This window comes from Nelumbo lutea, chromosome 3 (genome assembly GCF_056320005.1).
Source record: "Nelumbo lutea isolate HS-2025 chromosome 3, American lotus-T2T, whole genome shotgun sequence".
NCBI classification, from domain to species: Eukaryota; Viridiplantae; Streptophyta; class Magnoliopsida; order Proteales; family Nelumbonaceae; genus Nelumbo; species Nelumbo lutea.
Window position 1 is genome coordinate 84,798,772 of NC_142686.1, and position 23,206 is coordinate 84,821,977.

Here is a 23,206-nt window from a genome sequence, read left to right on the forward strand (position 1 = left end):
ATAAGGCAATGACTATTTTAGTCATAAAAATACATTATTAAAAGGGGCATTTTTGTCCCATTTAAGTAAAGTGCATTTATCCATGTTCTTTTATTTTCCAAGTGAAATGACAAACTGTTCTAGCCATGAAAATCCACTAAAAGGGGCAATTTTGGCCCATCCAAGTATTGGCAACTTTTTCTCCAGGTGGAAAAGTTCCTTATCCACTTAGGACATGAGTATTACATTAGGAAAAATAAAATTTCCATAAAGTCCACATAAATCTAAAAAAAAAAGGTATCTTAGTCAAAGAGAACCAAAATCCCATTGACCAACTTTTCTCCCTCAAAATCTAAAAAATGAACATGGATTGGTCAATGAAAACCACTTTCCCTTGATCAACTTATAGCAAAAAGTCGTGTACCATGGAATCCATGATGTATAAAAAAAAAAGGGATTGTTAGTATATGGAAACCACTTCCATCCAAATTGCAAAGATATGTTCTGGAGACGCTTCTAATAAATTTAATGTGGTTCTTTCTGTGGTTTCAAGCTCAATGGGAATCTTTGAAATTCAACAGCCTGGGCTGTCAATTAGAATTTCCATAAAAGGACAGATTTGCTACAGATCGTTTGATGAGGGGAATGGAAGTGGTTGACATGGGAGCTCCTTGAGTGTTGTAGTTGATAGATATAACCAATGCTAAATCTGGCAAATGGCTCATTGCTAATAGGCTGATGTAAACTCTAAAAGGGTGTTTGACAACATGATTTGGCGGATGTAACAGCTGTTTTTGTTTTAAAAGACTTAAACCTCCCTTAAAGTTGCTGATAAATTCATACACCTCCCCTCAAATGTTTTACAGTACTTAACGTCCCCTGCTAGAATAATATGTAGTTATGTTTGACATAATTAATTAAAAGACCACTTTACCCTTCATCACCCTTTAAATTTTCAAAGAGAGCCACTGATATTGGATCAAATTCATCAACCATTTGCAGTTACTATCACTTTGGGAAAACCAGATTTTTTGCCCTTCATCCACTCTACTACCTATTAGTAGTAGGTTAATCTATAATTTTGATTGGACAAAAATTATCCTTTTATTTGACATTTTCTGTGGTCTAAATAAGGATAAAATAGCTATTCCACAACATATTGATACTGAAATTACTGGTTATAATTGTTCAACACCTATTTAACGGTAATAAAAAATTCCCAAAGTATATTTAATTCTTCACTCCTTTTTGAGTTTGGTCCTTGGGTATTTCTCTTGAATTGTCATCAGGCCCATGTGTTCTCAATTGGCTCTTGTGTTGAATTAATATTTTTTTATTAAATGGGTAGTGCTAAAGTATTGATCAATGTCCACTAGTGTCTAATGATAACATTTTAATTAGGTTTGATTGGCCTTTCACCTCCCCAAAGGGCCAAAAAGATAAAAACAGTCGTGCCAAATTAATTGGGAATTGACATGCTTGTAGGTTTTGTAGCATTTTTAGTTAATAGTTCTCATGATCAACTTCCTTTCTGTATAGGATACATTACAATGACCCATTTCATTGCTTATTTGCTTTTATGAACCTGTAGTATTTTAACTAGTCGTTTTGATGTTGAGATGTGCTTAGCTTTACAAATATGGGCTTGGGCCTATGCAGGTTCACCACCCAACCCACTAACATCTTTCTTGAGATGAAAGTAGATTCTAACTTATGAGAGAGTTCCACCATACATTTAAGTCTACAGTTGAATTTCCCTTCTTTCTTTTGATAGTTTATGATTTATACTTCTAAAATTTTGAAAGGAAATTATAAACTATAAAACTATGTGAAGGAAAGACATGCTTGATGTGTTTAGCATTGACAATTGTGTTGAAATGGTTTTGAGTAGAAATTGTGCAAATATGAAATTTTTGCATAAAAAACTTGAAACTTAATATCAAAGTCCAAAAATAAATAAATAAATAAACTAGATGTAGAAAGGTCACTAATTCAATCATTTAAACAAATCCTATTCTGACAAAACAATAGAAATGCAAGGAAAAAACATTGATAATAATAATAGAGGGAATGAAGATGCCAAAATATTGATAAAAACTAATGTTTTAAAAATGAATCGGAACCACATTTGCCTCCTAATTTAGAAAGTCAATTTATTGTGATGTTATACATTAAATAATAAAAATATAAATATAAAAAATTTATATTTTTTATATTTAATGTTATACATTAAATAATAAAAATATAAATATAAAAAATTTAAGCATGCCTTTAACATTATATTCATCATATTTAACAAAAATATGCGTGAAAAATAAAATTGTTGTTATTAATGATGGAAATGGATAAAATATGAAAAAAAGGAAGAAGAAAATTAATATTTTGTTCATGCCTCATTGACCTAACCAGATAGATTAGTAGTTCAACCAATAAGGTCATCTGGTTATTGACCAAGTCAATGGTCTGGGTTAAAATATATTATAAATTGCCTACAAAATGGGTTAATCAGTTGAATTGTTTGGTTTAGTTGCAAATTACAAACAGTTACATAAACTACAAATAAAAAGATATTGATTTTCTTGTTTGGTTTGGTCCCATTCAAGTTACAATCAGTTGAATTGTTTGGTTTACTTGTATTTGTTACATAGGTTTTGATAAATACATTAAAATTATTATTATTATCAGTAGTGGTATTTGAAATTATCATGTGCAATGCACGTAGACATTTACTAGTAGCACAAAAAAGAAATAAAACAACCCACTCTACTACCTATTAGGGGGTGTTCTTTTCTCGGATTTTGAGAGGGGAAAAAGTTGGTCAATGGGATTTTGGTTTTCATTGACCAAGAATCTCATGTTCTTTTTTCAGATTTATGTGGGGATCAGGGAAAGTTTATTTTTCTAGGTACCACTTACCCGGGTAAGTGATACCCGTTTCGTAGGTGGGTAAATAACTTTCCTATCTAAGGAGAAAGTTACCAATACTTGAATGTGACAAAAATGACCCTTTTAGTAATGGATTTTTATGGCTGAAATGATCATTGCCTTATTTACATGAGAAATAAAAGAATATGGATAAATGTACTTACCCTGGTAAGTGTTTACCAAGAAAAACTTACCCATATTCCATTCAAAGTTCAGACCTCCTTCTTAAAAAAACAAGAAAAAAAAACAAAACAAAACAACAGCATCTGCTCTTACATAAGAAGACAAAAATAAATGTAAGAAAACAGAAAGCCATCGAAACCCCAATCAAAAAGAAAGTTAAGTACATGAGTATTAGGTAAATCTAGGTTTGGTTCTTCAAGCAACTTACCGTGTTCTCCATGGAAACTCCCAAAACCCCAGTTCAAATTATCCAAATTCCAAATAGGGTTGCCAGGTAAACCCAACTACGAAAATGCCAATGAAAAATTCTCTTATATTATAAGTTAACCTAAAGGGGAAATTTTGGGTTTTTAAAATTTTTTCACTAGACCATGATGTCATCATATGCAAACGGTTATTCACATATGGTAAGAAAAGGGAGGTGCTTGTCACGCCATCCAACAGGGGAAGTCCTAGTCTATGTTAAAAAAAAGAGGGAATGCATTGGTAGTTAGGAGAAACTTGAAGGGAAGTTTAAGTCTTTTACTGTTGTTCGAACACTCCTTAAGTGAAGCGGAACATTTATTTTAATGAAAATGAAACAAATTAGTTTGGGGTTAGGATTGGAGATTGGACTTGGGTTTATCTTAACTTGAATTGTTGCACCCCTATGGGAAAAATTACAAATACAAATATGTACGTATAAACATATGCAAAATATAAGGTTTTTCACTCTACATATTTCTATTTGTACTCCTTCCAAACTGAGCATAAGGGGAAAAATTAGACACATCAAGACTGAGGACCAGCCTCTTAATAAATAATCCACTGAGATCATGGCTTGAAGTATTGATAAAAATTGCATCTATGCAATTGGAAGGGAGTGATACCTAGGGGTGGCAAATGGGTGGATTGGGTTGGGTTGGGTTGGGTCAGGGTTGAATATCAATCCACCATAACCCATCATCAATTCTTGTTAATGGGTCACAACCCACCCTGACCTTGACCCATCCATATTAACCCACTTGATCCATCCATATCGACCCTTATCCACTTTCACCCATGCTGGCTCGCTCACCCTCACCTATAAATGCAGATACAGATTGGATCAACCCACACATCCAAATATGTGAGATTTAAAAGACCTGAGCTTCCGTTACAATGTTCCTTATTTTGGAAGCTACACGATATATCCAGATCAGGTTAACCCATATACCCAAATATTAATAAATTGAAAAAAACAGAAATGATAAAATATTGGAGATTTAAAAGACCCGAGCTTCCGTTCCAATGTTCCTTATTTTGGAAGCCACACAACATATACAGATCGGGTTAAGCCATATACCCAAATATTAATAAATTGAAAAAAAATACAGAATTTGAAGAAATTGATAAAAATGTATAAGTTTGTATACCTTTTTTTTTTTAAATGCAGAAAATGTAGTTTCTTTTTGTAGAGAATTAGAAATTTGAGAAATTGTGAATTTATGTAATTTTTACATAATTTTATAGAAAATGAAAAAAACTTACAGAAATTTGAAGAAAACAAAAAGTATATAAGAAAACAATAGAAATTATATTGCAATAAAATTATAAAAATTATAGATAACAAAAATTATAGAAAAAAAGCAATGTTTTTAAAACCAACATGATTTTCCCATCGAGTCGCAGGTCATCGGTTCGATTGGGCAGGTCAAATGGTTCAATTCAGTGACACATGGTTTTTAAAACCGAACCGGTCAGGGGTCCAATTAATGGTTTGAATGGTCCAATCATTCGTCTCGAACAGTCGGCTCATTCTGACAAAAAAATAAAAAATTAAAAAAATGAAAAACAGTTAAAACTGTTCGAATGGTTCAAACGGTTTGAACGATTCGAACGGTTAACCGGCCGGTTCAGCGGTTTGTTGACCAAAATCAACGGTTTTGAGGAAAAAAGCGATTTTGGAGGAAAACTGAACTGGTCAGGTGATCGATTCCCGGTTTTTTCGGTCCAACCATCAGTGTGGTGACATCATAATTAAAATATTAAAAAAGTATATATATATATATATATATATATATATATATATATATATATACATACATACTAGGAAAACACCCAGCCAACAAACTTACGAAGTTGGTGACCCACTCGGGCACCAGTCTAGCCGGCCTGGCGCGCGGCCTGCGCGAACTACGCACGGCCTGCGCGACCTGGCCGACCTGGACCAGCCTAGCGCATGATCCGGCAGCCAAGGCGCCCACCGACGAACCTGGCCTAGACACTGACCCGCCGACTAATACAAGCGCCAGCCTGACGACCTGATCTAGACACTGACCCGCCGACTGACACAAGCGCCGACCTGACAACCTGGCCGCCTGACACAAGCGCCAACCTGACGACCTCGAGGGGTTTACCCCCGTACCCCGGTTCTGACAGGATGCGACGAGTCTTACCGTTTGGAGGCTTTTCACCCACCTAACCCGCGAGGACTCCGGTTTATAAAGACCTCACCCCCCAAAGGGGAAGAGGAGGAAAAAGAAAGGGAAGTAACCCTGCTCTCTAGCTCTCTCATATAATCTTCAAAGCTCTCTACAATAAGAGTGCTAACTTGAGCATCGGAGAGCCCCCACCGGGAAAATACCCCCGGGACCTCTGATTCAGTTCTCGCAGGTCCTTCAGCTCCCGCCTCCTACAAGGAGGAGGAAGAGATGGAGTTCTCGGAGGTCCCTCAGCTCCCGCCACCTACAAGGAGGAGGAAAAGATGGAGTTCTCAGAGGTCCCTTAGCTCCCGCCACCTACAAAGAAGAGGAAAAGATGGAGTTCTCGCAGGTCTCTCAGCTCCCGCCACCTACAAAGAGGAGGAAAAGGTGAAGCTCTCGCAGGTCCCTCATGTCTCGCAGCCTACAAAGGAAAGAAGACCACCTCATGCTGAGGGCAATCGGATTGCGCCGCACCAGGGAGCTCCAACATTCTCTAAGGCATCAGCCGCCTAGTAGGGAGTTCGCCAGGTAGTTCGCCGCCAGGGAGTTTGCCACCAGGCAGTTCGCCCCTAGGCAGTTCGCCACCAGGGAGTTTGCCCCCAGGCAGTTCGCCACCAGGGAGTTCGCCACCAGGCAGTTCATCCCCAGGCAGTTCGCCACCAAGGTAGTTTGCCCCCAGGCAGTTCGCCACCAAGGCAGTTCACCCCTAGGTAGTTCGCCACTAGGCAGTTTGCCACCAGACAGTATAGATACGCCAAAATATTCATATAAATTCCATAAACATATTAATAACATTATTTTTAAGATCAAAATAGCCATAATTAATGTATAGATACATTGAAAATATATATTCTGAAGGCATATATGAAGAAATATACTACATTAATATAGTGGGATACATAGAAATCATAAAATTTTATTGATATTGTACCAATCAAGAATCCTAGAACATTATATATATATATATACATGCACAAAGCTATTATTATGTTATTTTCTATTGAATTTCAATGCACAAAACATAGGCAACTATTATATGTGAATTATATTTTCTATTTTGCTATTTTTAATTTTTAATATTAATCAAAAGTCAACTAAAAATTAATTCTCAAATGTTTAGTTAACAGTATTTTTATTTTTGTGAAAAATAAACACGTTATTATAAAATTTAATTTAAATATAAATTAAAAATTTGTAATAATATATAATATTAACTTAAAATATATCAAATATACTAAATTTTCTAAGATACATGTCATATGCAAATTTATAATTTTTAATTGCTAAAATAATTATTCCATATTAATATTTTATTTCTAGAAATTTTGAGATAAAAAGATCATTTTATTTCATAAATCTAATTTTTTAATAATTGCACTATAAATTTTAAAATTAATTTTAACTTTTAAGTTTAAATCTTTTGAACTGACTAACCTTTTGTAAAAACCGACCCAAACTGATACAACTTGAGTGGGTCAGTTTTGACAAAAGGTCAGTCAGTTTCAACTGACCAACTCCTCAACCTAACCAAGTCAATTTGGTGGCCAAATAGCCTACGGTCAGACCGAACCAACTCATGAACACTCATAATTTTGGCTAAATTAATAGTCTTATCTCCGATAAATAACAATAGTTTAATCTCCAATAATTATTGAAAATTTATAGCAAAAATACACATTATCAAAAATATATTGACAATGAAAAAATACAATAATTATAAAAATATAATAAGTACTAAAAATATATTAACTTAGTCATTAAATAATATAATATCAAATAATAGTTTAATATCTAATAAATATTAATTAGTCAATAAGTTATAACAAAAATACAATAAGTACAATAAGTACAACAAATTAAATTTAAAAAATTCAATAATAGTAGTTTAATCACCAATAACTATTGAAAGTTTTCAATTAAATAACAAAACAAACTAAATTTATACATAACCATTGAAAATACATCTATCACAAAAAACAATAAATAATTATTTAAATACAATAATTATTAATTTTAGTATATATGTTTATATAATAAATATAGATTAAGAGTTTAAATTTATTATTAATAAATATTAATTTTTTGAAAGTTATTTTCTCAAATTATTACTTGATATAAGTGAAATTAGTTATTTACAATATTATGTAAAAATATTAAATTATTATCAATTTCAATATTATGTTATAATTATTTTCTACTTTTTAGAATTTTTAAATTTATTAAATAATTTATTTATTTTAACTATTAAAAATATAGTTATGTTAAATATTTTTTTATTTAAAATATTTAGTTATTTAAATACTTAAGTAATATGTAAAATACTTAAATTTTAAAATATTAATTATTTATTGAATTTAATTATCCATAAAATCATAATTTATACTATTATTACATAATTTCATTAATAATTTTGTAATATACTAAATTACAATTTTATATTATTATTATTTTTCTACTTTGAATTTTTTTTTTAATTTATAACATAATTCTGTTATTTTAACTATTTAAAACCTAGTTATGATAAATATTTAAATAGTCTATAAAATATTAATTTTTTTTGTTATTTGAATTTTATTTATTTAAAGCTATTACATATTATTAAATAGTTGAAAAACATTTAAATTGATAATCTGGAAAAACATAATTTAAATTGTTAGTATATAGTTTCGTGATATATTTTGTGAAAATAATTTTTTTGTGTTTTTAATAAATGTTTTAAAGTTATTATATAATTTTGTTAGAATATTTAAATAATTCTTAAATTTTTTAATCCAAACTTTTTTAAGATAGATATAGATAAAAAGTAGGGGAGAGGATAAATAGGAATTAGAGATAATTTAGAAGATAAATAGGAATTAGAGATAGCACTGGAGAAAGTGGGGGATAGTGGGGGAGATAATTTAGGAGAAATTTTAGGAGAAGAGATAATACTGCATCTCATTGGTTGTTTCAAAAATGACATGGAATAAAAAAATAAAAAATTCAAAAAAAGGAGAAAATTTGTTGACCCCTTTGTATATATATATATATATTCAAAACTGAGAACATGAGAAGAGAAACATTCAAACCAAAAGTGGCTAACTAGCTACCCTCATACGATCCTCTCAACCCTCGACGCTCGACCCTCATACGATGATACGACCCATCTCAACCCTCGACCCAACCCCATGCTAACCCTTTTTCCTCACCTTAATGGTAATTTGACCCATAATAAGTCATCACTAGAATGAATGGATATGGATGGGTTTCAAAAAAGGTGGGTTGGATGTGAGTGAGTCAAATGGGCTGGGGTCAAAATTGCGAGCTCCAATAATACCCATGGATTGAAATTTTTCCAAATTCCAAAATTTGAACAGGGGATCTTTGGGAAGGGTATTAACCATTGAATATGCTCACTTCTCACTTGTCATAAATCCTTGTATGTAGTGTTTTCTTTTTTAACATTTTGAGAACTTTACATTATGGTACTCTAATTTTAACTAGATTCAAGTGAACGCCCATTAACAACTGCTACTACTACAACGAGTCCGGATCTCTTGCCCACAAGAACTCTGTTCACGTTTATCGGAGCTACACATGGAGAACATCTCATCCTTTGCATAGTATTATGCAAGGGGAGATGTTCCCAATTCATGGGGGGTAGTGTATTGTGGGTAGGCATCGTTCACGGGGGATAGTGTATTGTGGGTAGGCGTGGGCAGAGTTCTCGTGGGCAGGTGATTTGGAATCCTACTACAACTATTAAAACCCAACAACTGCCATTATTTCTCAGTCTGTGTTTGTTTTTGTGGATGTTTATGGATAAGGATTAGGACATTTATTTGTACTTTTTCACTTTAAACGTTAATTTATACTTTTTCACTTTAAACATTTCCTGTTTTTGTTGTTTGGTTGAATTTCATTATAAATGTTTTTTAATTCCCATCTCAAATTAATACCCATTAAAGTGTGTCACATTAGCATTTGGTTTCAAAAAACACTCAGATATTGGGGGAAACAAGAATTGAACGTTTTTCCAAATGTTTATGCATAAAAATCCATTTCAGTTTTCTATCATTTATTTGATAAACGATGAAAGTAAACAATTGTTTCATTTTGCTTAATATGTAATAAATAGTAATGCCTATGTAAACCTGATGTGATAGTATTATTTCAATAAACGCCAACGGAATCAAACATCCCTTTAATAGTTGATGTATTGGTGGGTTTAAAATCGATATACATCGTACAACATGCATCAGTGCGTTTTCACCTTGATTCTAATTATTGCCACTTTGAACCATGATTTTTTGATGGATAACCACTTTAAACCATGATCGAAATCCTCTTAAATTCCTCTTATCCAACAGTTAATGTACCACCATAGATTATGATGTAAGCACATGCAGTACGCAGCAAGTGAGATGTGTGTGGCAAAAGGATGACTTCACTGAATCTGGTTAGTAGGAGCCTCAGCTTATGTGCACAAAAAAGAATGTTCTCTGGCATAGATGTATCTTTTTATCACTTTTCAGAAGCTGTCATTCTCAGATCATTCAACATCCCAAACAGCCAACAAAAGATGAATCTTTTCTGGTCTTTATATTTAGGGGTGTTCATCAAAAATCAAAAAATAAAAAATCTAACCGAAAATTTTGATTAATCGAATTGATTGGTATTTTATATTTTTCATATAGATTATATTGTATATAAATATATATTTATAATATATAATGTATTATTTATAATATAGTGTATTACATATATTTCATATTATATGATTATATATTTATTGATAATATATATATTATAAATTCAAAAAAGTCAAAAAACAAAAAACCCAACCGGTCAACCAGTTACCGAGTGGCTTTTATTTCAATTTCGATTTGCAGTTTTCCAAAAACTGAAAGACTGTTTTGATTTGAAAAAAAAGCCCACAGTTTGGTAAGACGACCATGAGCACCCCTATCCATATTTTTCCTTCAACTAAAAGGCCAACCAACGAAATGAGTCATACGTAGACCTCACCAGTGGGAGCATATAGGTTGCTTTTTCCTTCTCAAGCAAGTCACATCAAGTATAAAAAAAAAAACATTTGAAGAGTGTAAGTAGGAATGTCGAATAAGTTGTTCATCATAAAATCTTAAGCTGTTAGGTGAAGTGGAGGATTGGAATCTGCTTATCACACAGGGTGCTTGACAATGCACCTCACAGGCACAATGACCTTAAGGTATGGGTGTGCCTGTGAAGTTGGTGTGAGGAGAAGATCTATTCTCTTTTGAATAAGTTTCCATTCTCTAACATGCCTTTTCATGCGAAATCCCATGGGGCTTGAAGCATGAACAAACATAGGCCCACCCATACCTTGTTCTGAAGTTTATAATGGAGGTGACGATGATCGACTACTAGACCACTTCGTCAAAGAAGTGTCTAAAATGGTCAGAATTCACTTCCTTAATAGGTTTTTATTCTGTAACAGATTTTACAATGTTTTATTCTGTTGCCAGAAGAGATCTCCTTTAGACAGCGATAAAATGGTCAGAGAATTCACAACACATTCTGTTAGAACGTTGTTTACCAGTTCTTTGTGTTCCCAATCTCTGTTTCTGCCAATAAATCTGTCAAGAGAAGCTTGCTAAAATGAGATCACCAGAAAAGAAAATCATAATGAGAAATAAAAGAAGGGGAAAAAAGAAAAGTGATAACCCAAGATGGTATCTTCTTGGAGAAGTAGTTCAGAATTGTCTGAAGCTTTGGCTAAAATTCATAGGTTCGGCTCACAGGTGATCCTGTTTTTGCAACTCTTCTCTTGCCAAGTAATGTCAGAAGAAGTGGCTGGTTATCACCAGAGTTCAGAGTTGATGCCTTCGGAAACATAAAGAAAACCAGAAAGATACTTCTGAGATTTCTTTTTGGAGAAAAAGTACACAATCGTTCTGTTTAGAAGTGAATGTTTGTTTTGAAATTGTTAAATAATCGACAATAAGAGATTCTTATGGAAGCTATGCAAGCTGAAGTCGTTTGTGCTCTCACAGTCTTCATGCTTCAACTTGAAATCCTGTAAAATTAAGATCCCAGCCAACTTAAAATAAGGTTAAACCTCCAGTTCCAGAGGCTAGAGCAATAAAAACCCTGCAGAAACCCTCTATATACAAAACCACGGGAAAAAATGGATTGAACAAACACAGAGAACTGGCTTCTAAGCTGGTTGTTCTGAGTTAATGTATCCATCCTCCTTGATCTCCAATTCTAGATTTCTTAATATATTATAAATCTCCTCTGACTTGGGATTAGATCTATCTGCAACACGAAACTCATGCACATTTCCATTTATCTCTAGCCAGCTACTACCGGGGGTCTTTTTCAAACCTTTATCTCTGAGGATGCATCTCATCCTAGCAACACCATCCCATTTTCCTGCTGCAGCATATATGTTAGACAGTAAAATGTAGTTCCCAGCATTTTTAGGCTCCATGGAGATAAGCTTCTCAGCAGCAAACTCTGCAAGCCTAGTCTCAGAGTGCATTTTGCAAGCACTCAACAATGGTCCCCATACTCGTGCATCTGGTTCAATTGGCATTGTTCTTATAAGATCTACAGCTTCATTTATATGTCCTGCACGCCCTAAAAGATCTACCATACATGCATAGTGTTCTTGATTTGGTTGGCAACCATATATCTTTGTCATCTCCTGGAAACACTCCCAGCCCTCTTTCACATAGCCTGAATTAACACAAGCTGTCAACAGCCCAAGAAAGGTTACTCTATCTGGTTTCAGCTTCAAACCTTTCATCTGGTTGTACAGTTCTAAGCATTGGGACCAATTCCCATGCTTGGAATATGCACTGATCATAGAATTCCATGATACTATATCCTTACAGTCAATTTCCTCTTCATCAAAGAGCTTTTGTGCTATCTCTATACACCCACATTTTGCATAGCTGATGAGAAATGCTGTAGCAACAGAGATTATAATGTTTAGACCTCTTTTAATAGAGTACCCATGAAAGTATTTAAGTGTTTCTAATGCTCCCATATTCACACAAGCAGGCAGGATGTTAATTAATGTAATTGCATCAGGACTCACTCCTTCCATCTTCATTTTGGTGAAGAGGAATAATGCATCATGTGATAGATCATGGCTCACATATCCCTTTATGATGGAACTCCATGAAACAACAGTCTTATTCGCCACTGCATCAAAGATCTTGCAAGCTGCTTCCAAGTTGCCACATTTGCTATACATCTCAATCAATGAATTATGAACAGATATTTGGTAATCTGAACCATTTCTAATCACGTTGGCATGAATCTGTTTACCATGGCAGAGAGCTTTCAACTCAGCAACTGAAGGAACAACAGCAATGGCGGTGAATAGATCAGCCCTCACACCTGATCTTCCCATCTCAATTAAAAGCTTGAGTGCTTCTTGTGGATATCCATTTCGGGAATACGCTGAGATCATCAAGTTCCATACAACAGAATCCTTCTCAGGCATTCTGTCAAATAATGATCTCGCAGTTTCTAGATTGCCCAATTTACAATACATGGTCAGTAGTGCAGTGTTCACAGATAAATCCTCCCCTAGATTACTCAAGGCAATCAAAAGGTGAACCTGTCTACCCGCTTCCAACGAGTTCAAATCAACACATGATCTCAACAGGTTAACTAGCGTAGCCGAATCGAATTCCACTCCTTCCAATCTCATTTTCTTAAAAATCCGAAAACTCTCATGGGGACAGCCATTTTGATAAGACCCAGCAATGAATGAGTTCCAGTAAGCCAAATTCTTGATGGGCATTCTACCAATCACTTCTGCATCCTCAATTTCACCAAAATTCTCGTACATATCAATCAGAGCGGCATGAACCGTAGCATCGGAATCAAAACCCAGTTTAACCACATGACAGTGGATTTTCTTTCCATTTTCAACATCAAAGACACATGAACAAGTCTTAAGAACAAATGGGTAAGTGAACTCATCTGGGTACATGGATTTCATAACCATTTCTTGGTAGAGCAGAAGGGTTTTCTCGCATTTCCCGAAGCTGGAAAGATTTCTGAGAATTGTATTATAGAGAAGTGCATTTGGGTCGTTTACAAAGCTAAAGACTTGTTCGGACAAGTCTAGGCGTCCGAGATTAGCATAGCTGTCGATGAGTTTGGCCGAGAGTGTCGAGTTTTGGTGTAGGCCGTAAAGGATAAACCTGGCATGAATTTGTTGAAGGAACTCCGTTTTGTTGCAGTTATCTAAAAGAAAAGACAAGGAACTGAGTTGGGCTCGGGAAGCCCCAAGATGACTGACCTTGGATGGGAAGTGACTGAAGAGATTTCTTGACTGTGGAGAGCGTAGTAGCATGTTACCACCCACAGCACATTTACTCAGATGCCAAGCACCTTCAATCGTTTTCATTGAACTGGATGGTGGTACGTGTTTTTATGTAATATTTGAGGAGCTTGTTTTGCAACGCGCTACAGACGCGCTGGAGCACGTTAAACCTTAAAAGAGAAATTCTAATGAGTTTCGTGGTGTCTGTAGCACGGTTGCCATGGCTGGGCTGCCTGGCGGCATTGCATGTTAATAAAATATAAAATTTGCTTCAAGTCGCTTTCAGAATTCAATATGTTCTAGAGGCTGAAAGGGAGAAACAGAATAAAATTATGCCAAAGTTAGAGCTCTCTTGGTAGGAGATCTGGTCTGATCCCCCAACATTTTCAGAATAAAATCATGTATGGGCAGCCATTATTCAACTGATTCTAACATTTTCATGTCTAACGTCTCTCTGCCTTCTACGGTCACGGGGGGGTTTTGGGGGGGTTTTCTTTTACTTTTGTTATCAAGTGTCTCCTGGAAACTACTGTAGACTCCATAAATCATAAATCAATTTCAAGCATTCTCAAACTAGCAGGTATGCACTTTCTACAAAATTTCATACCTTTAGATGCAAAGATACCTGTTTAGGATCTCCAGAAAAGAAAAAGAAAAAGGGAAAAAAAAAAAGAAAAGCATGTTTTGGAAGTTTTTCTTGTTTCATAAGGAAGAAAAATTAAAAGAGAATATGCTCATAAAGGTGTGCTTCTATGCCTAGGCTGGTGAAACACTTTAAACATCAGCCAATTCTTTAATCAACATTAAGAGATTACAGTGTCGGACTTATGGAACCGAAAATTATCCCAGATATTGGGAACTGAAAAAGAATTAATATTGATAGGAAAAACATTCTTCAGCCTCTTTTCTTTGGTATTGGAAGCTAGTTAACATTCTAGGTAGGGAAATATAAAGCATTCAGCTATTATCAATTACCCAGTTTGATGTAAACTCCAAGCCTTATATTTCTATAATGAAAAAAAGAAATCTATACAAAATAAATCTAAGAACTGCTTAATTACAAGAATTTATACGTCAATCCTTCAAGGCATACTATGTAAAAATAAGTTTACTCCACCCAAGTGTACAAGTCTCTTTTGATCAAGGCAAGCAGCCTTGAAGAAAGCCAGAGATTTTGTAACCGGAGAACTCAAATTTTCATCATAGAACAGTTCTTCCAGTTGTCCCTAGATTCCACCCTCTCTCCTTTTCTTTCTGGTTCTGCTTCTGCTCCTTAGGACCCCTGGGAGCATTGCTAAGCAACACTCTATGTGCCATCCTTCCCCTACCTCCAATTGATACTCGCAATTTCTCCATTCCTCCATTTACTCCAGCCCTTCTGATATGCTGCTGCAGAGGGGATTTTATGTAAATCTTCTTCTGAACACTTCGTCTCAATATGCTGCTTAGCTTCTTAGTGCCACTACCTTTCTTCTGTGGTTTGGGACTATGCGGTGTCTGTTCCAAGCAGTCACCTTCACATGCTTCCGTATCTTCCTTGATGGTTTCAACTTGGGGTGGTGGAACTGGTAGTAATGGTGGTGGCAATGAGGCCAAGTTTTGTCCAGTGGGTAATGGAATTAGTGAATTGCGTCTTGGAGTAGAGACCACTGGAATCTTTTGTGCAGTTGGGCACAAGGAGGCTCTCCCAGTCCTTCGCGGTAATGGCAGTTGCTCAGATATCTCAGGTTTGTTTTCTTTGTCTGACATACTGTTGTACTTGAGAAACGTATCAGTTAAAGGAGATGTTTGGGGTTTAATATTGTTGTTCTCTATTAGTGGTTTTATGAGATTTGTTCCATCTTTTCCCAATGCAAAAAATGGAAGCTCATTCACATTATTCTGGTTGAATGGTCGGGTTGCCAGTAGGGGCTTCACCAAGCCAAGGTGGTGGTCTCCTTGCTGTTGTTGTTGCTGCTCTGCTATTTTAGTATCCACATGTTGTCTCGCCAATCTTCTTTCTACTAAAAGTTGGGATTCCAATTCTTTCACCTGCACAAAGGAGCAGCTTGTGAGAATGCTTTATTGGTATTGTCCCTGCAGGTGGAGAAATTGTGTTTCACGTCAATCTTGACTGTAGGAATCTTTCAAAGTAGTTACTGAACAGTCATTAAATTCTTGTGCAAAAAAAGTGATTTCAAGGAATATGTTTAATTGGCAGCCTCCCCAATGGGAGGAAAATTATCAAATTAAATTGTAGAAGAGATAATTGGGAAACTAGGTGGGACTTAACTCCATTATAAATAAAAAAAATTAAATAATAAAAGGTTCAATAATGAAATATAAATTCTCTACTAGATTTAAGAGCTCTTTTAGAAAATCTACATTTTTACAACATGTGTGCCTCATCTCATATTGCCAAGGCTCTACAAAGAAATTCTGGTCATACCTTTTCTTGCAGACTCTTGTTGTTTAGATCTCTTGTTTTCATCTTCAAGTCCAGACTATGAATGGTCTCCTCCATCTTCTTTATGTACCCTTCTTTGCTCTTCATTTCTTGTTTTGCCTTTTCGACCTAATAAACATAGCGGAACTGTTAAAAATAGTAAAAAAACAGATAAAATGGAGTTAACAGTTAGACTTAGTCCTATGTACATTGCAATACTTTAATGGTTCAATTTCATACCATTTGTTTGTATTTTGAAAGCTCACTGCTGTCTAATTGCTTCTTGGCTGGACCCAATTCTACTCCTCTTACTCTACTTGCAAAGTTAACTGAGCAGAGAGTCTCACTGAGGTCATTCTCGTTAGGACTTATCTGTACAAACATTAGTGTCTTTGAATCTCCTCCTGTAGAATTAATTCCAGATTTAGATGGAATTGAGGAGGGGGAGAAATAACAATAGTAATCAAGTGACAGCAAAGGAGATGGGAAAATGTCTTCCCACCTTTGATGCACAATAACCACTCCGATAAATAAGTTTTTTCACCTTTCTCACACTTTTCATTTACCTGCCCCTTATGCCCTATCTGACTATAAAAAAAAAAAAAGCAATTTATTTTTCCTTGACCTGCACACCTTTGAAGCCCTTTCTTTCGTGGTAAGGGGTTGCATGGGAGGTTTTTTAGATGCAGACATCATATGGTTGATTCAGGATGCCCTTGGTCTACACGGGCAGTGGTTCTTCCTATCCCCCCTTGGTATATAGATGGAAAATGGTATTATCATCCAGCCACCATGTTCTTATTAGTCCTCAAAATAGAATATAAAATAATACCTAGAGAGTCTTGAAGCAAGTGGGTTAGCTTGGAGTTCCTACAAAATGTTTAGAAAACAAGTCAACTAAAAATGTCCCATATAAAGAACTATCTGACTTAAAATGCACAAAGAACAATCAGAGGAATGATTAGATGAATCAGACTTTATTTATTTTCAGAACCTGAAAGGTATATGTGGGCTTTTGGTTGCAAGTGCAGATATCACATCTCCAAGTGCGGAAAGAGATCTATTGATGTTTTGAGTCTCTTTTAGACGGTCTCCTTGAACATCCGCCTTAGCTATTCTTTCACTTCCAGCTAGATCAACAAGCCACAATTTGCTTCTTGTGCATTCTCCATTCATCAGGTTCTCCCCCTTCACCATCACACAATGAATGCTGTAGAGAACCAAACTTTAGACTTTAGTATAATATGCCTAAAATTTATAGTCCACTTCACAGAGTTAACATAAGGATAAGTTGGTAAAATCCCTTTTTTAAAAACAAAAAAGAAAGAAGAAATCAAGTGTAAGAAAAACCCCTACTTTCATTTTGTCTGATTTGTTAATTGAAACAGAAATCATTGAATAATAAATTTTAAAACAAAAACAATAACCACCCAGTAAATTGAAATGCAAACTCCCAAACCCTTAATCTCAAGAGGAAAACATTATTATTGATAATCTCCAAACAATGTTGATCCAATTGGTGAGAAAACTCCTACAGATATTAGTCACTATTAGTGGCACATGCAGATGTTATGGAGAATCTTTGATCAATCACCCTTGCTCAATATATAAACAAATTACCTAATCAATAGGAAAGAATGACTAACTGTATTGCATCAAGCAATGACCCTCCTTAAGGTATAAGCTAATAGAAATAACATAGAATTTCCTCTTTCCATGATGTATGAAATTGAGCTTTCACTGCTAAAGAATATAGGGTGAGTGAAAACTGATCTGGCCCATAGAAGAGAATATACCAGTGTGATCGGCTGCTGTGCTCATTTGAATTAGTTGAGCCAACAGCCCGAGCATTGCTGCCTGTCTTTAGAACTTCCCAAACTTCGTTCATGTTGTTTACATTGGCTTCAACCAGTCCTGGAACATGATGGATGCCTTCTGCAACTTGCCTTATTTCAAGCCTACAGTGCCAATAAATGGATAATGCAATTCATGCTTTTGTTGACAATATTTACAATAATTGAAAACGGAAATTTTATCTTAAACCTCCTTTGACTTTTACATTCTCTAAATATTCCCCTGACTTTTTTTAAATACTTCCAAGGACTCCTTTTTTTGATAAGTAATAGAATTTTATTAATTAATTAATAAAATCTTTTTTCTGATAAAAAAATAATAAGGATAAATAAAGAAGTGCACGAATTCTATCAAAACATAAACAGAAAATGCAAAATTACCATTCTACCAATCCATTGTTTATCCTCGTATAAAAAAGGCCTTTATCCAATGCTGATCCCAGCTGTCTGGGGTCTTGGGAGTTGGGAGGGGTAGACTGGGGTATGGTCCTAAACCTTGGCATTTTTTTGTTTTTGCATAAAGTGACTACCTCAGACTCAAACTTGTGTTCTTATGCCCTTTGCCATTTCAAGATTTTGCCACTATACCTAGTAATGACCCCTCAGTAATGGCTGTTTTGCAGCAAATGACAAAAACAGCACCAAATGATGGATCTGATCAATGTTTAGATCATTGAAACCAGATACACTATTGGTTTGATGTTTAGATTTTGGCATACCTATGGACAGATATTGTGCTTCCTTCAAATAAATCAAACAGTGTGAGTTCCATGACCCTTAAAGATAAATGATCTAGAATATTAGTTCTATTTTGGGAGAGAGAGAGAGAGAGAGAGAGAGAGAGAGAGAGGGTGGTTGGTCAATATTTTGTCACATTAAAACTAGATGAGATGATGTTATATGGGTTAAGGTCATTCTTCTCGTTTAGAAATTATTTCAGGATCAAGTTTCCTACTTCAGTTATGAACCAGACAGAAATAGCAGAAAATTATCTGATTTAGAAAATGTCCTGATGGCAGGTTCCATTGAGGAATGGAGGTATCTAAAAGTTGGGGGAGGTTTTAGATCATTTTCCTACTGAAAACATCTATCTGATGAAAATACCTTAAACAGGAACTCTAAAAGCAAAAGTTTAGATATTTCCTCGTTTTTACCTCTTTGCTGCTATTCCTGGCTGAGGTCCAGGCACAAGCAAATCTCGTATTTGCTCATTATAGACCTCTAAGACACTTACAGAAATTTCATATCGGAATAGTGCCTGCCGACCCTTTATCATGCGAAACAACTCTTCGAGGGTCCTGTAGTTGACTCCACGTGCTTCTTCTGTTCCCTCCATTGTAAATGTTTTCCCAGTTCCTGTCTGACCATAAGCAAATATGCAGACATTGTATCCATCCAAGACTGATGTTGCCAAGGGGGCTGTTTCTTCAAATACATCAGCTACTCATGTAGGCAAAAAAAGGATATTTAGATGCTGCATATGGGGAAGGGGGCACTGAATAGATCATATGGCATTATAACAATAAACAATAAAAACCCTTTAAGATGCTGCATATCTGAGTGCATGCACCAATAATCAACCAGAAAAAAAAGGGCATGGTAGAGTGAAGGAAACTTGTGGCAAAGATTATAATTTGATTATAGTGACTGTGAAGGAAAAAGGGCTTGGTAGAGTGGGGTTGTGCTTCATAATGTATTATTATGTAAGGCATTAGCTCTCATTTGCATGTCTAGTAAAGCTAATGATAATAGTATCATTAGTTCATTACCACCTCTACAGTGGATAACAAAGACATGTCTTTCTACTATGAGAAAGCTTCTTTTATCAATTACCTTGTCCTGCTTGTGGGCTGAAGACAGAGTCAAACTTGAAGACCTTCTTAGCTACACCATTCACCTTGACTGTAAGTTCACCATCTTTAGCTGATTCAAAATCAATTGTCATTGATGCTCCTGTAGCAATTTCTTCTGTGTTCAGAGGCCTGCATCTGCAGAAGACTCTTATATTCCCTGCAATAAAAGGAAAGCTTTGAGTTCCTGGGCAATTTAAAGCTAGTCTATGACACTAAAAACACTTCACTAACCTTTTAGTTCTAGGACCTTGTTGTAAAGCTCCTTCCGTTCCTTGGCCCCTTCAATGAATTTACACTTCAAATCCCGGTGTTCCCTTTCCAAATCCATGTGTTGACTCACTATGCACAATGTAGGAAGGAGTAAAAAAGAAGCCAAGGAATGATTTGAAAATTTGCAATCTTAGATTAGATGGGATTCAATTTACTTGCAGAATGAACAGTGCTGGTCATTTGGGTCATATCTGCTAGGCACTTTTTATATTCCAATGCTTCCTCTGATAGCTTGATATGCTCTATTTTCAGGATCTGTTAGTTGAATTTCCTCAGTCTAAAGCCCCATTTGACTCAGAAAACAAACTTAGAGCTGTTAGTTGTATGAATAGAACTTCTGGTACCTTAAATTTCTTGGTCAACTCTCTGAGGGCTGAGAACCACCGGCTCTTCTCTTTCACTTGCCCTTCAATAGCAAAAGCTGTAGAGGAAGGAAGATCATCAAGATATTGTGTCAAAGAAACTTAGAGCTGTGCCATCCCATAGGAATTTTCCTACCTAAAGATCCAACATGCATGGACTTGCGCATAAGCTCATTTTGGAGCTCCTGAAGAGACAACCAAGCTTCTTGGCATTCTTTGCTCTTGAGTTCATATTCCCTTTTGGACTCCTTCAAAGCTTGTTTTGTATCCATTAGCTCCTTATTTTTCAACTCATAATCCCTTCTCAGCTTACACATCTCTCCTTGAGCTTCACAGTTACAACTGTTACATTCACCCTGTAGGGTATAGAAAGGGAGGAAAGCAAAGGAATGAAAATTAACACTTCGGTATGCTACTTGAACAATCTTAGAATTGAAAATTACCTCCAGTAGTTTACACTCTTCCGTTAGAGAAACTTCTTTATTTTTGAGAAGCTCTGCATTTCTGAAGCCTATTACAGCAGTTGCAATTTAGGTATTGTTAGAAATTGAGAAGCTCTGCATTTCTTGTCATTTTCTGAAACCTCAGATATCTGAAGCTTACTAAATTCCAACTTACCTGCCAAAGGATCTTTCCTTATTGAAATGCCGCACACAGTTGCACTTCCTATTACTCCTTCAAACCTAATAGATAAACCCTCTTTGCCACTAACAAAAGCTTTAAGATCAGATACAACCAGAGGCTTACATGCACCCACCTGAGCATAAATGTCTATAAAAGAGAGAACCTGCAAGAGAATGGGACAAACGTGATCAGTAACTGCTTTCTAGACCATGTGGCTATACATTGAAGAACATTCTCACCTTCTCTTCCTGTATAAAGACATCGAATATTCTCATCCCTGGTGGGCCATCTGTGAATATGATCTCTGCGAAATGCAGGTCGACAAGATAATTCCCAACATCCAGCGTTTGAAATCTGTACGAGAAGTTCCCAAATCGAGCAGTTTGGTACAGTGAAAGAAATTCATCGTCTTCTGCGATTTTCCTTTCTGTTCTAATAACATCTCCGCCTGTGAAAAAACTGTCCTCTAGGAAGTCAACCCCAGCAGAAGTAACAGTCTGATCTATTCCTCCTGCATTTATGCTTAGCACCGGAAGGGAACTGTTGTCTTGGGCTGTGGATGACACTGGAAGCTCGAGGAAAGCTTCAGCAAGCACGTCTCCTTCTGAGGTTTGCACCTCTGGAAATAAATCTGACATTGTAGCTTGGTTCTCTTGAACCCCCTCAGTTTCTGACCCATTAATGCCATCTCCTAGAGAGAGCTCCATGGAGGTTCTCATATTCCTCCGGTTTGCATTCTTTAGGTGTTCTGGTGTGTCATCAAACACGTCTCCTACTGAGGTTTGCACCTCTGGAAACAAAGCTGACGTTGTAGCTTGGTTCCCTTGAACCCCCTTAGTTTCAGACCCGTGAATACCTTCCTCAAGAGAAAGTTCAATGAAGGCTCTAGTATTCCCCCGGCCTGCGGTCTTTAGGTGTTTTGGTGCCTCATTGAATCCAACGTTGCTGGGTATATCTGGCGAGCCAGCACAGATAACCAAATCCGGAGATGTCAGTGAAAATCCCAACAGTGAGCGACCTGGAAAACAAAGATCAAAATAAACAAATCTTCAGAAAGAAAATCCAGATAGAAATATTAAGCTCTGATCGTTTCTCGCAGGAAAGACCGGAAAGATCACTTGTTTTTATTCTTCCTTTACCGTCAATCGCTTCAAAAGGATGCCTGTTGCTGGAAATTCCAGTCTCAAGTGTTTCTGAGTTTTGTTTTTCCCAATAAACATCTGCTCAGAGAAGTTCAAGACCATATCAAAGATAAAACTTAAGCAAAAAATTCGTTGATTCCAAGAATTCTTGTAATAAGAAGTGTTTTAGAACCAGATCATTAGAAAAGAATAGAAACCCAAGACATTACCGTCGATCATATTAAGACAGAAGTCATCATGATCTGCCATTTCTGTAGCTTCAAAGCTCCTCCGTTCTAGCCGTGAAGCGGCTGCCCAGTAAAGCAAGTCAGACAAACAAAGAACCCACAAGGCAAATAGATAATTTTAGCCACGAAATGAGACTGAAGAAGAAACCGAAGATATCTTACAGTCAGAACTCTGCTTTTGCCAAGAAACATCTGTGAGTAGAACAGGGTCCTTCCATAGATCTTCCATTGATAAAGAGAGCAATCACTAAAGACGATTATTTGACTGAACAAAGAAAAAAGGGAAAAGGAAAGCTTTTGAATCTTTTAGCGAGGAGAGAGAGAGAGAGAGAGAGAGAGAGAGAGATGAGAACTGAGAAGAGAAAGTTTCCTTTGAAATGCCGTTAATTTCGTTCGGAAACAATTCATCCAGCCGTTATGTTGTGGACTGGAACGTTGGGTTTTGAAATTTGAATTGTCCCAAGTTCCCAACCCGGCCCATATGATTAAATTTTAAAAAAGCTTAAAAAAGGGTCTGGCTTGGTTCCAGCACCTCTGGGCTTCACTCTCAAAATTGTCCTGCCATGGAGGGAAGTGGGAATGAAACCTTCACCCTGATCTTGTGACCACTC

The 23,206-nt window shown here is 35.9% G+C and overlaps 2 protein-coding genes across 3 annotated transcripts; both read right to left on the reverse strand.

The window, feature by feature from the left end:
• Positions 1–11,376: 11,376 nt before the first annotated feature.
• On the reverse strand, positions 11,377–14,118 carry LOC148866163 (pentatricopeptide repeat-containing protein At4g19191, mitochondrial-like). Its single transcript, XM_088975738.1, has one exon. It carries the CDS (start codon positions 13,921–13,923, stop codon positions 11,710–11,712), a length of 2,214 nt encoding a protein of 737 aa, XP_088831864.1. The 5' UTR covers positions 13,924–14,118; the 3' UTR covers positions 11,377–11,709.
• A 700-nt stretch (positions 14,119–14,818) lies between these two features.
• Positions 14,819–22,986, reverse strand: LOC148866164 (Di-glucose binding protein with Kinesin motor domain-containing protein). 2 transcript variants are annotated; one of them, XM_088974536.1, is made up of 18 exons: positions 22,758–22,986; positions 22,578–22,658; positions 22,366–22,446; positions 21,466–22,244; positions 21,221–21,389; positions 21,046–21,113; positions 20,739–20,958; positions 20,585–20,661; positions 20,396–20,495; positions 20,202–20,309; positions 19,951–20,127; positions 19,272–19,557; positions 18,061–18,222; positions 17,259–17,474; positions 17,097–17,134; positions 16,505–16,668; positions 16,268–16,393; positions 14,819–15,870 (listed from the first exon to the last, which is right to left on the reverse strand). In XM_088974536.1, the coding sequence occupies exons 1-18, from the start codon at positions 22,822–22,824 to the stop codon at positions 15,040–15,042; spliced, it is 3,750 nt and encodes a 1,249-aa protein (XP_088830662.1). In that variant the 5' UTR covers positions 22,825–22,986; the 3' UTR covers positions 14,819–15,039. The 2 variants fall into 2 exon arrangements, with proteins under 2 accessions (XP_088830662.1, XP_088830661.1); XM_088974535.1 differs by having other exon boundaries at positions 22,345–22,446.
• Between the last annotated feature and the right edge of the window lie 220 nt (positions 22,987–23,206).

Bases quoted from the DNA above. Each gene is read 5' to 3' on its own strand.
- LOC148866163 (XM_088975738.1), bottom strand. From the start codon at position 13,923: ATGAAAACGATTGAAGGTGCTTGGCATCTGAGTAAATGTGCTGTGGGT.
- LOC148866164 (XM_088974535.1), bottom strand. From the start codon at position 22,824: ATGGAAGATCTATGGAAGGACCCTGTTCTACTCACAGATGTTTCTTGG. The intron at 20,959-21,045 runs GTAATTTTCAAT...TATACCCTACAG, and splicing joins AAGAGTGTAAACTACTGGAG to GGTGAATGTAACAGTTGTAA. The intron at 15,871-16,267 runs GTATGACCAGAA...TCCTTTGTGCAG, and splicing joins ACAAGAGTCTGCAAGAAAAG to GTGAAAGAATTGGAATCCCA.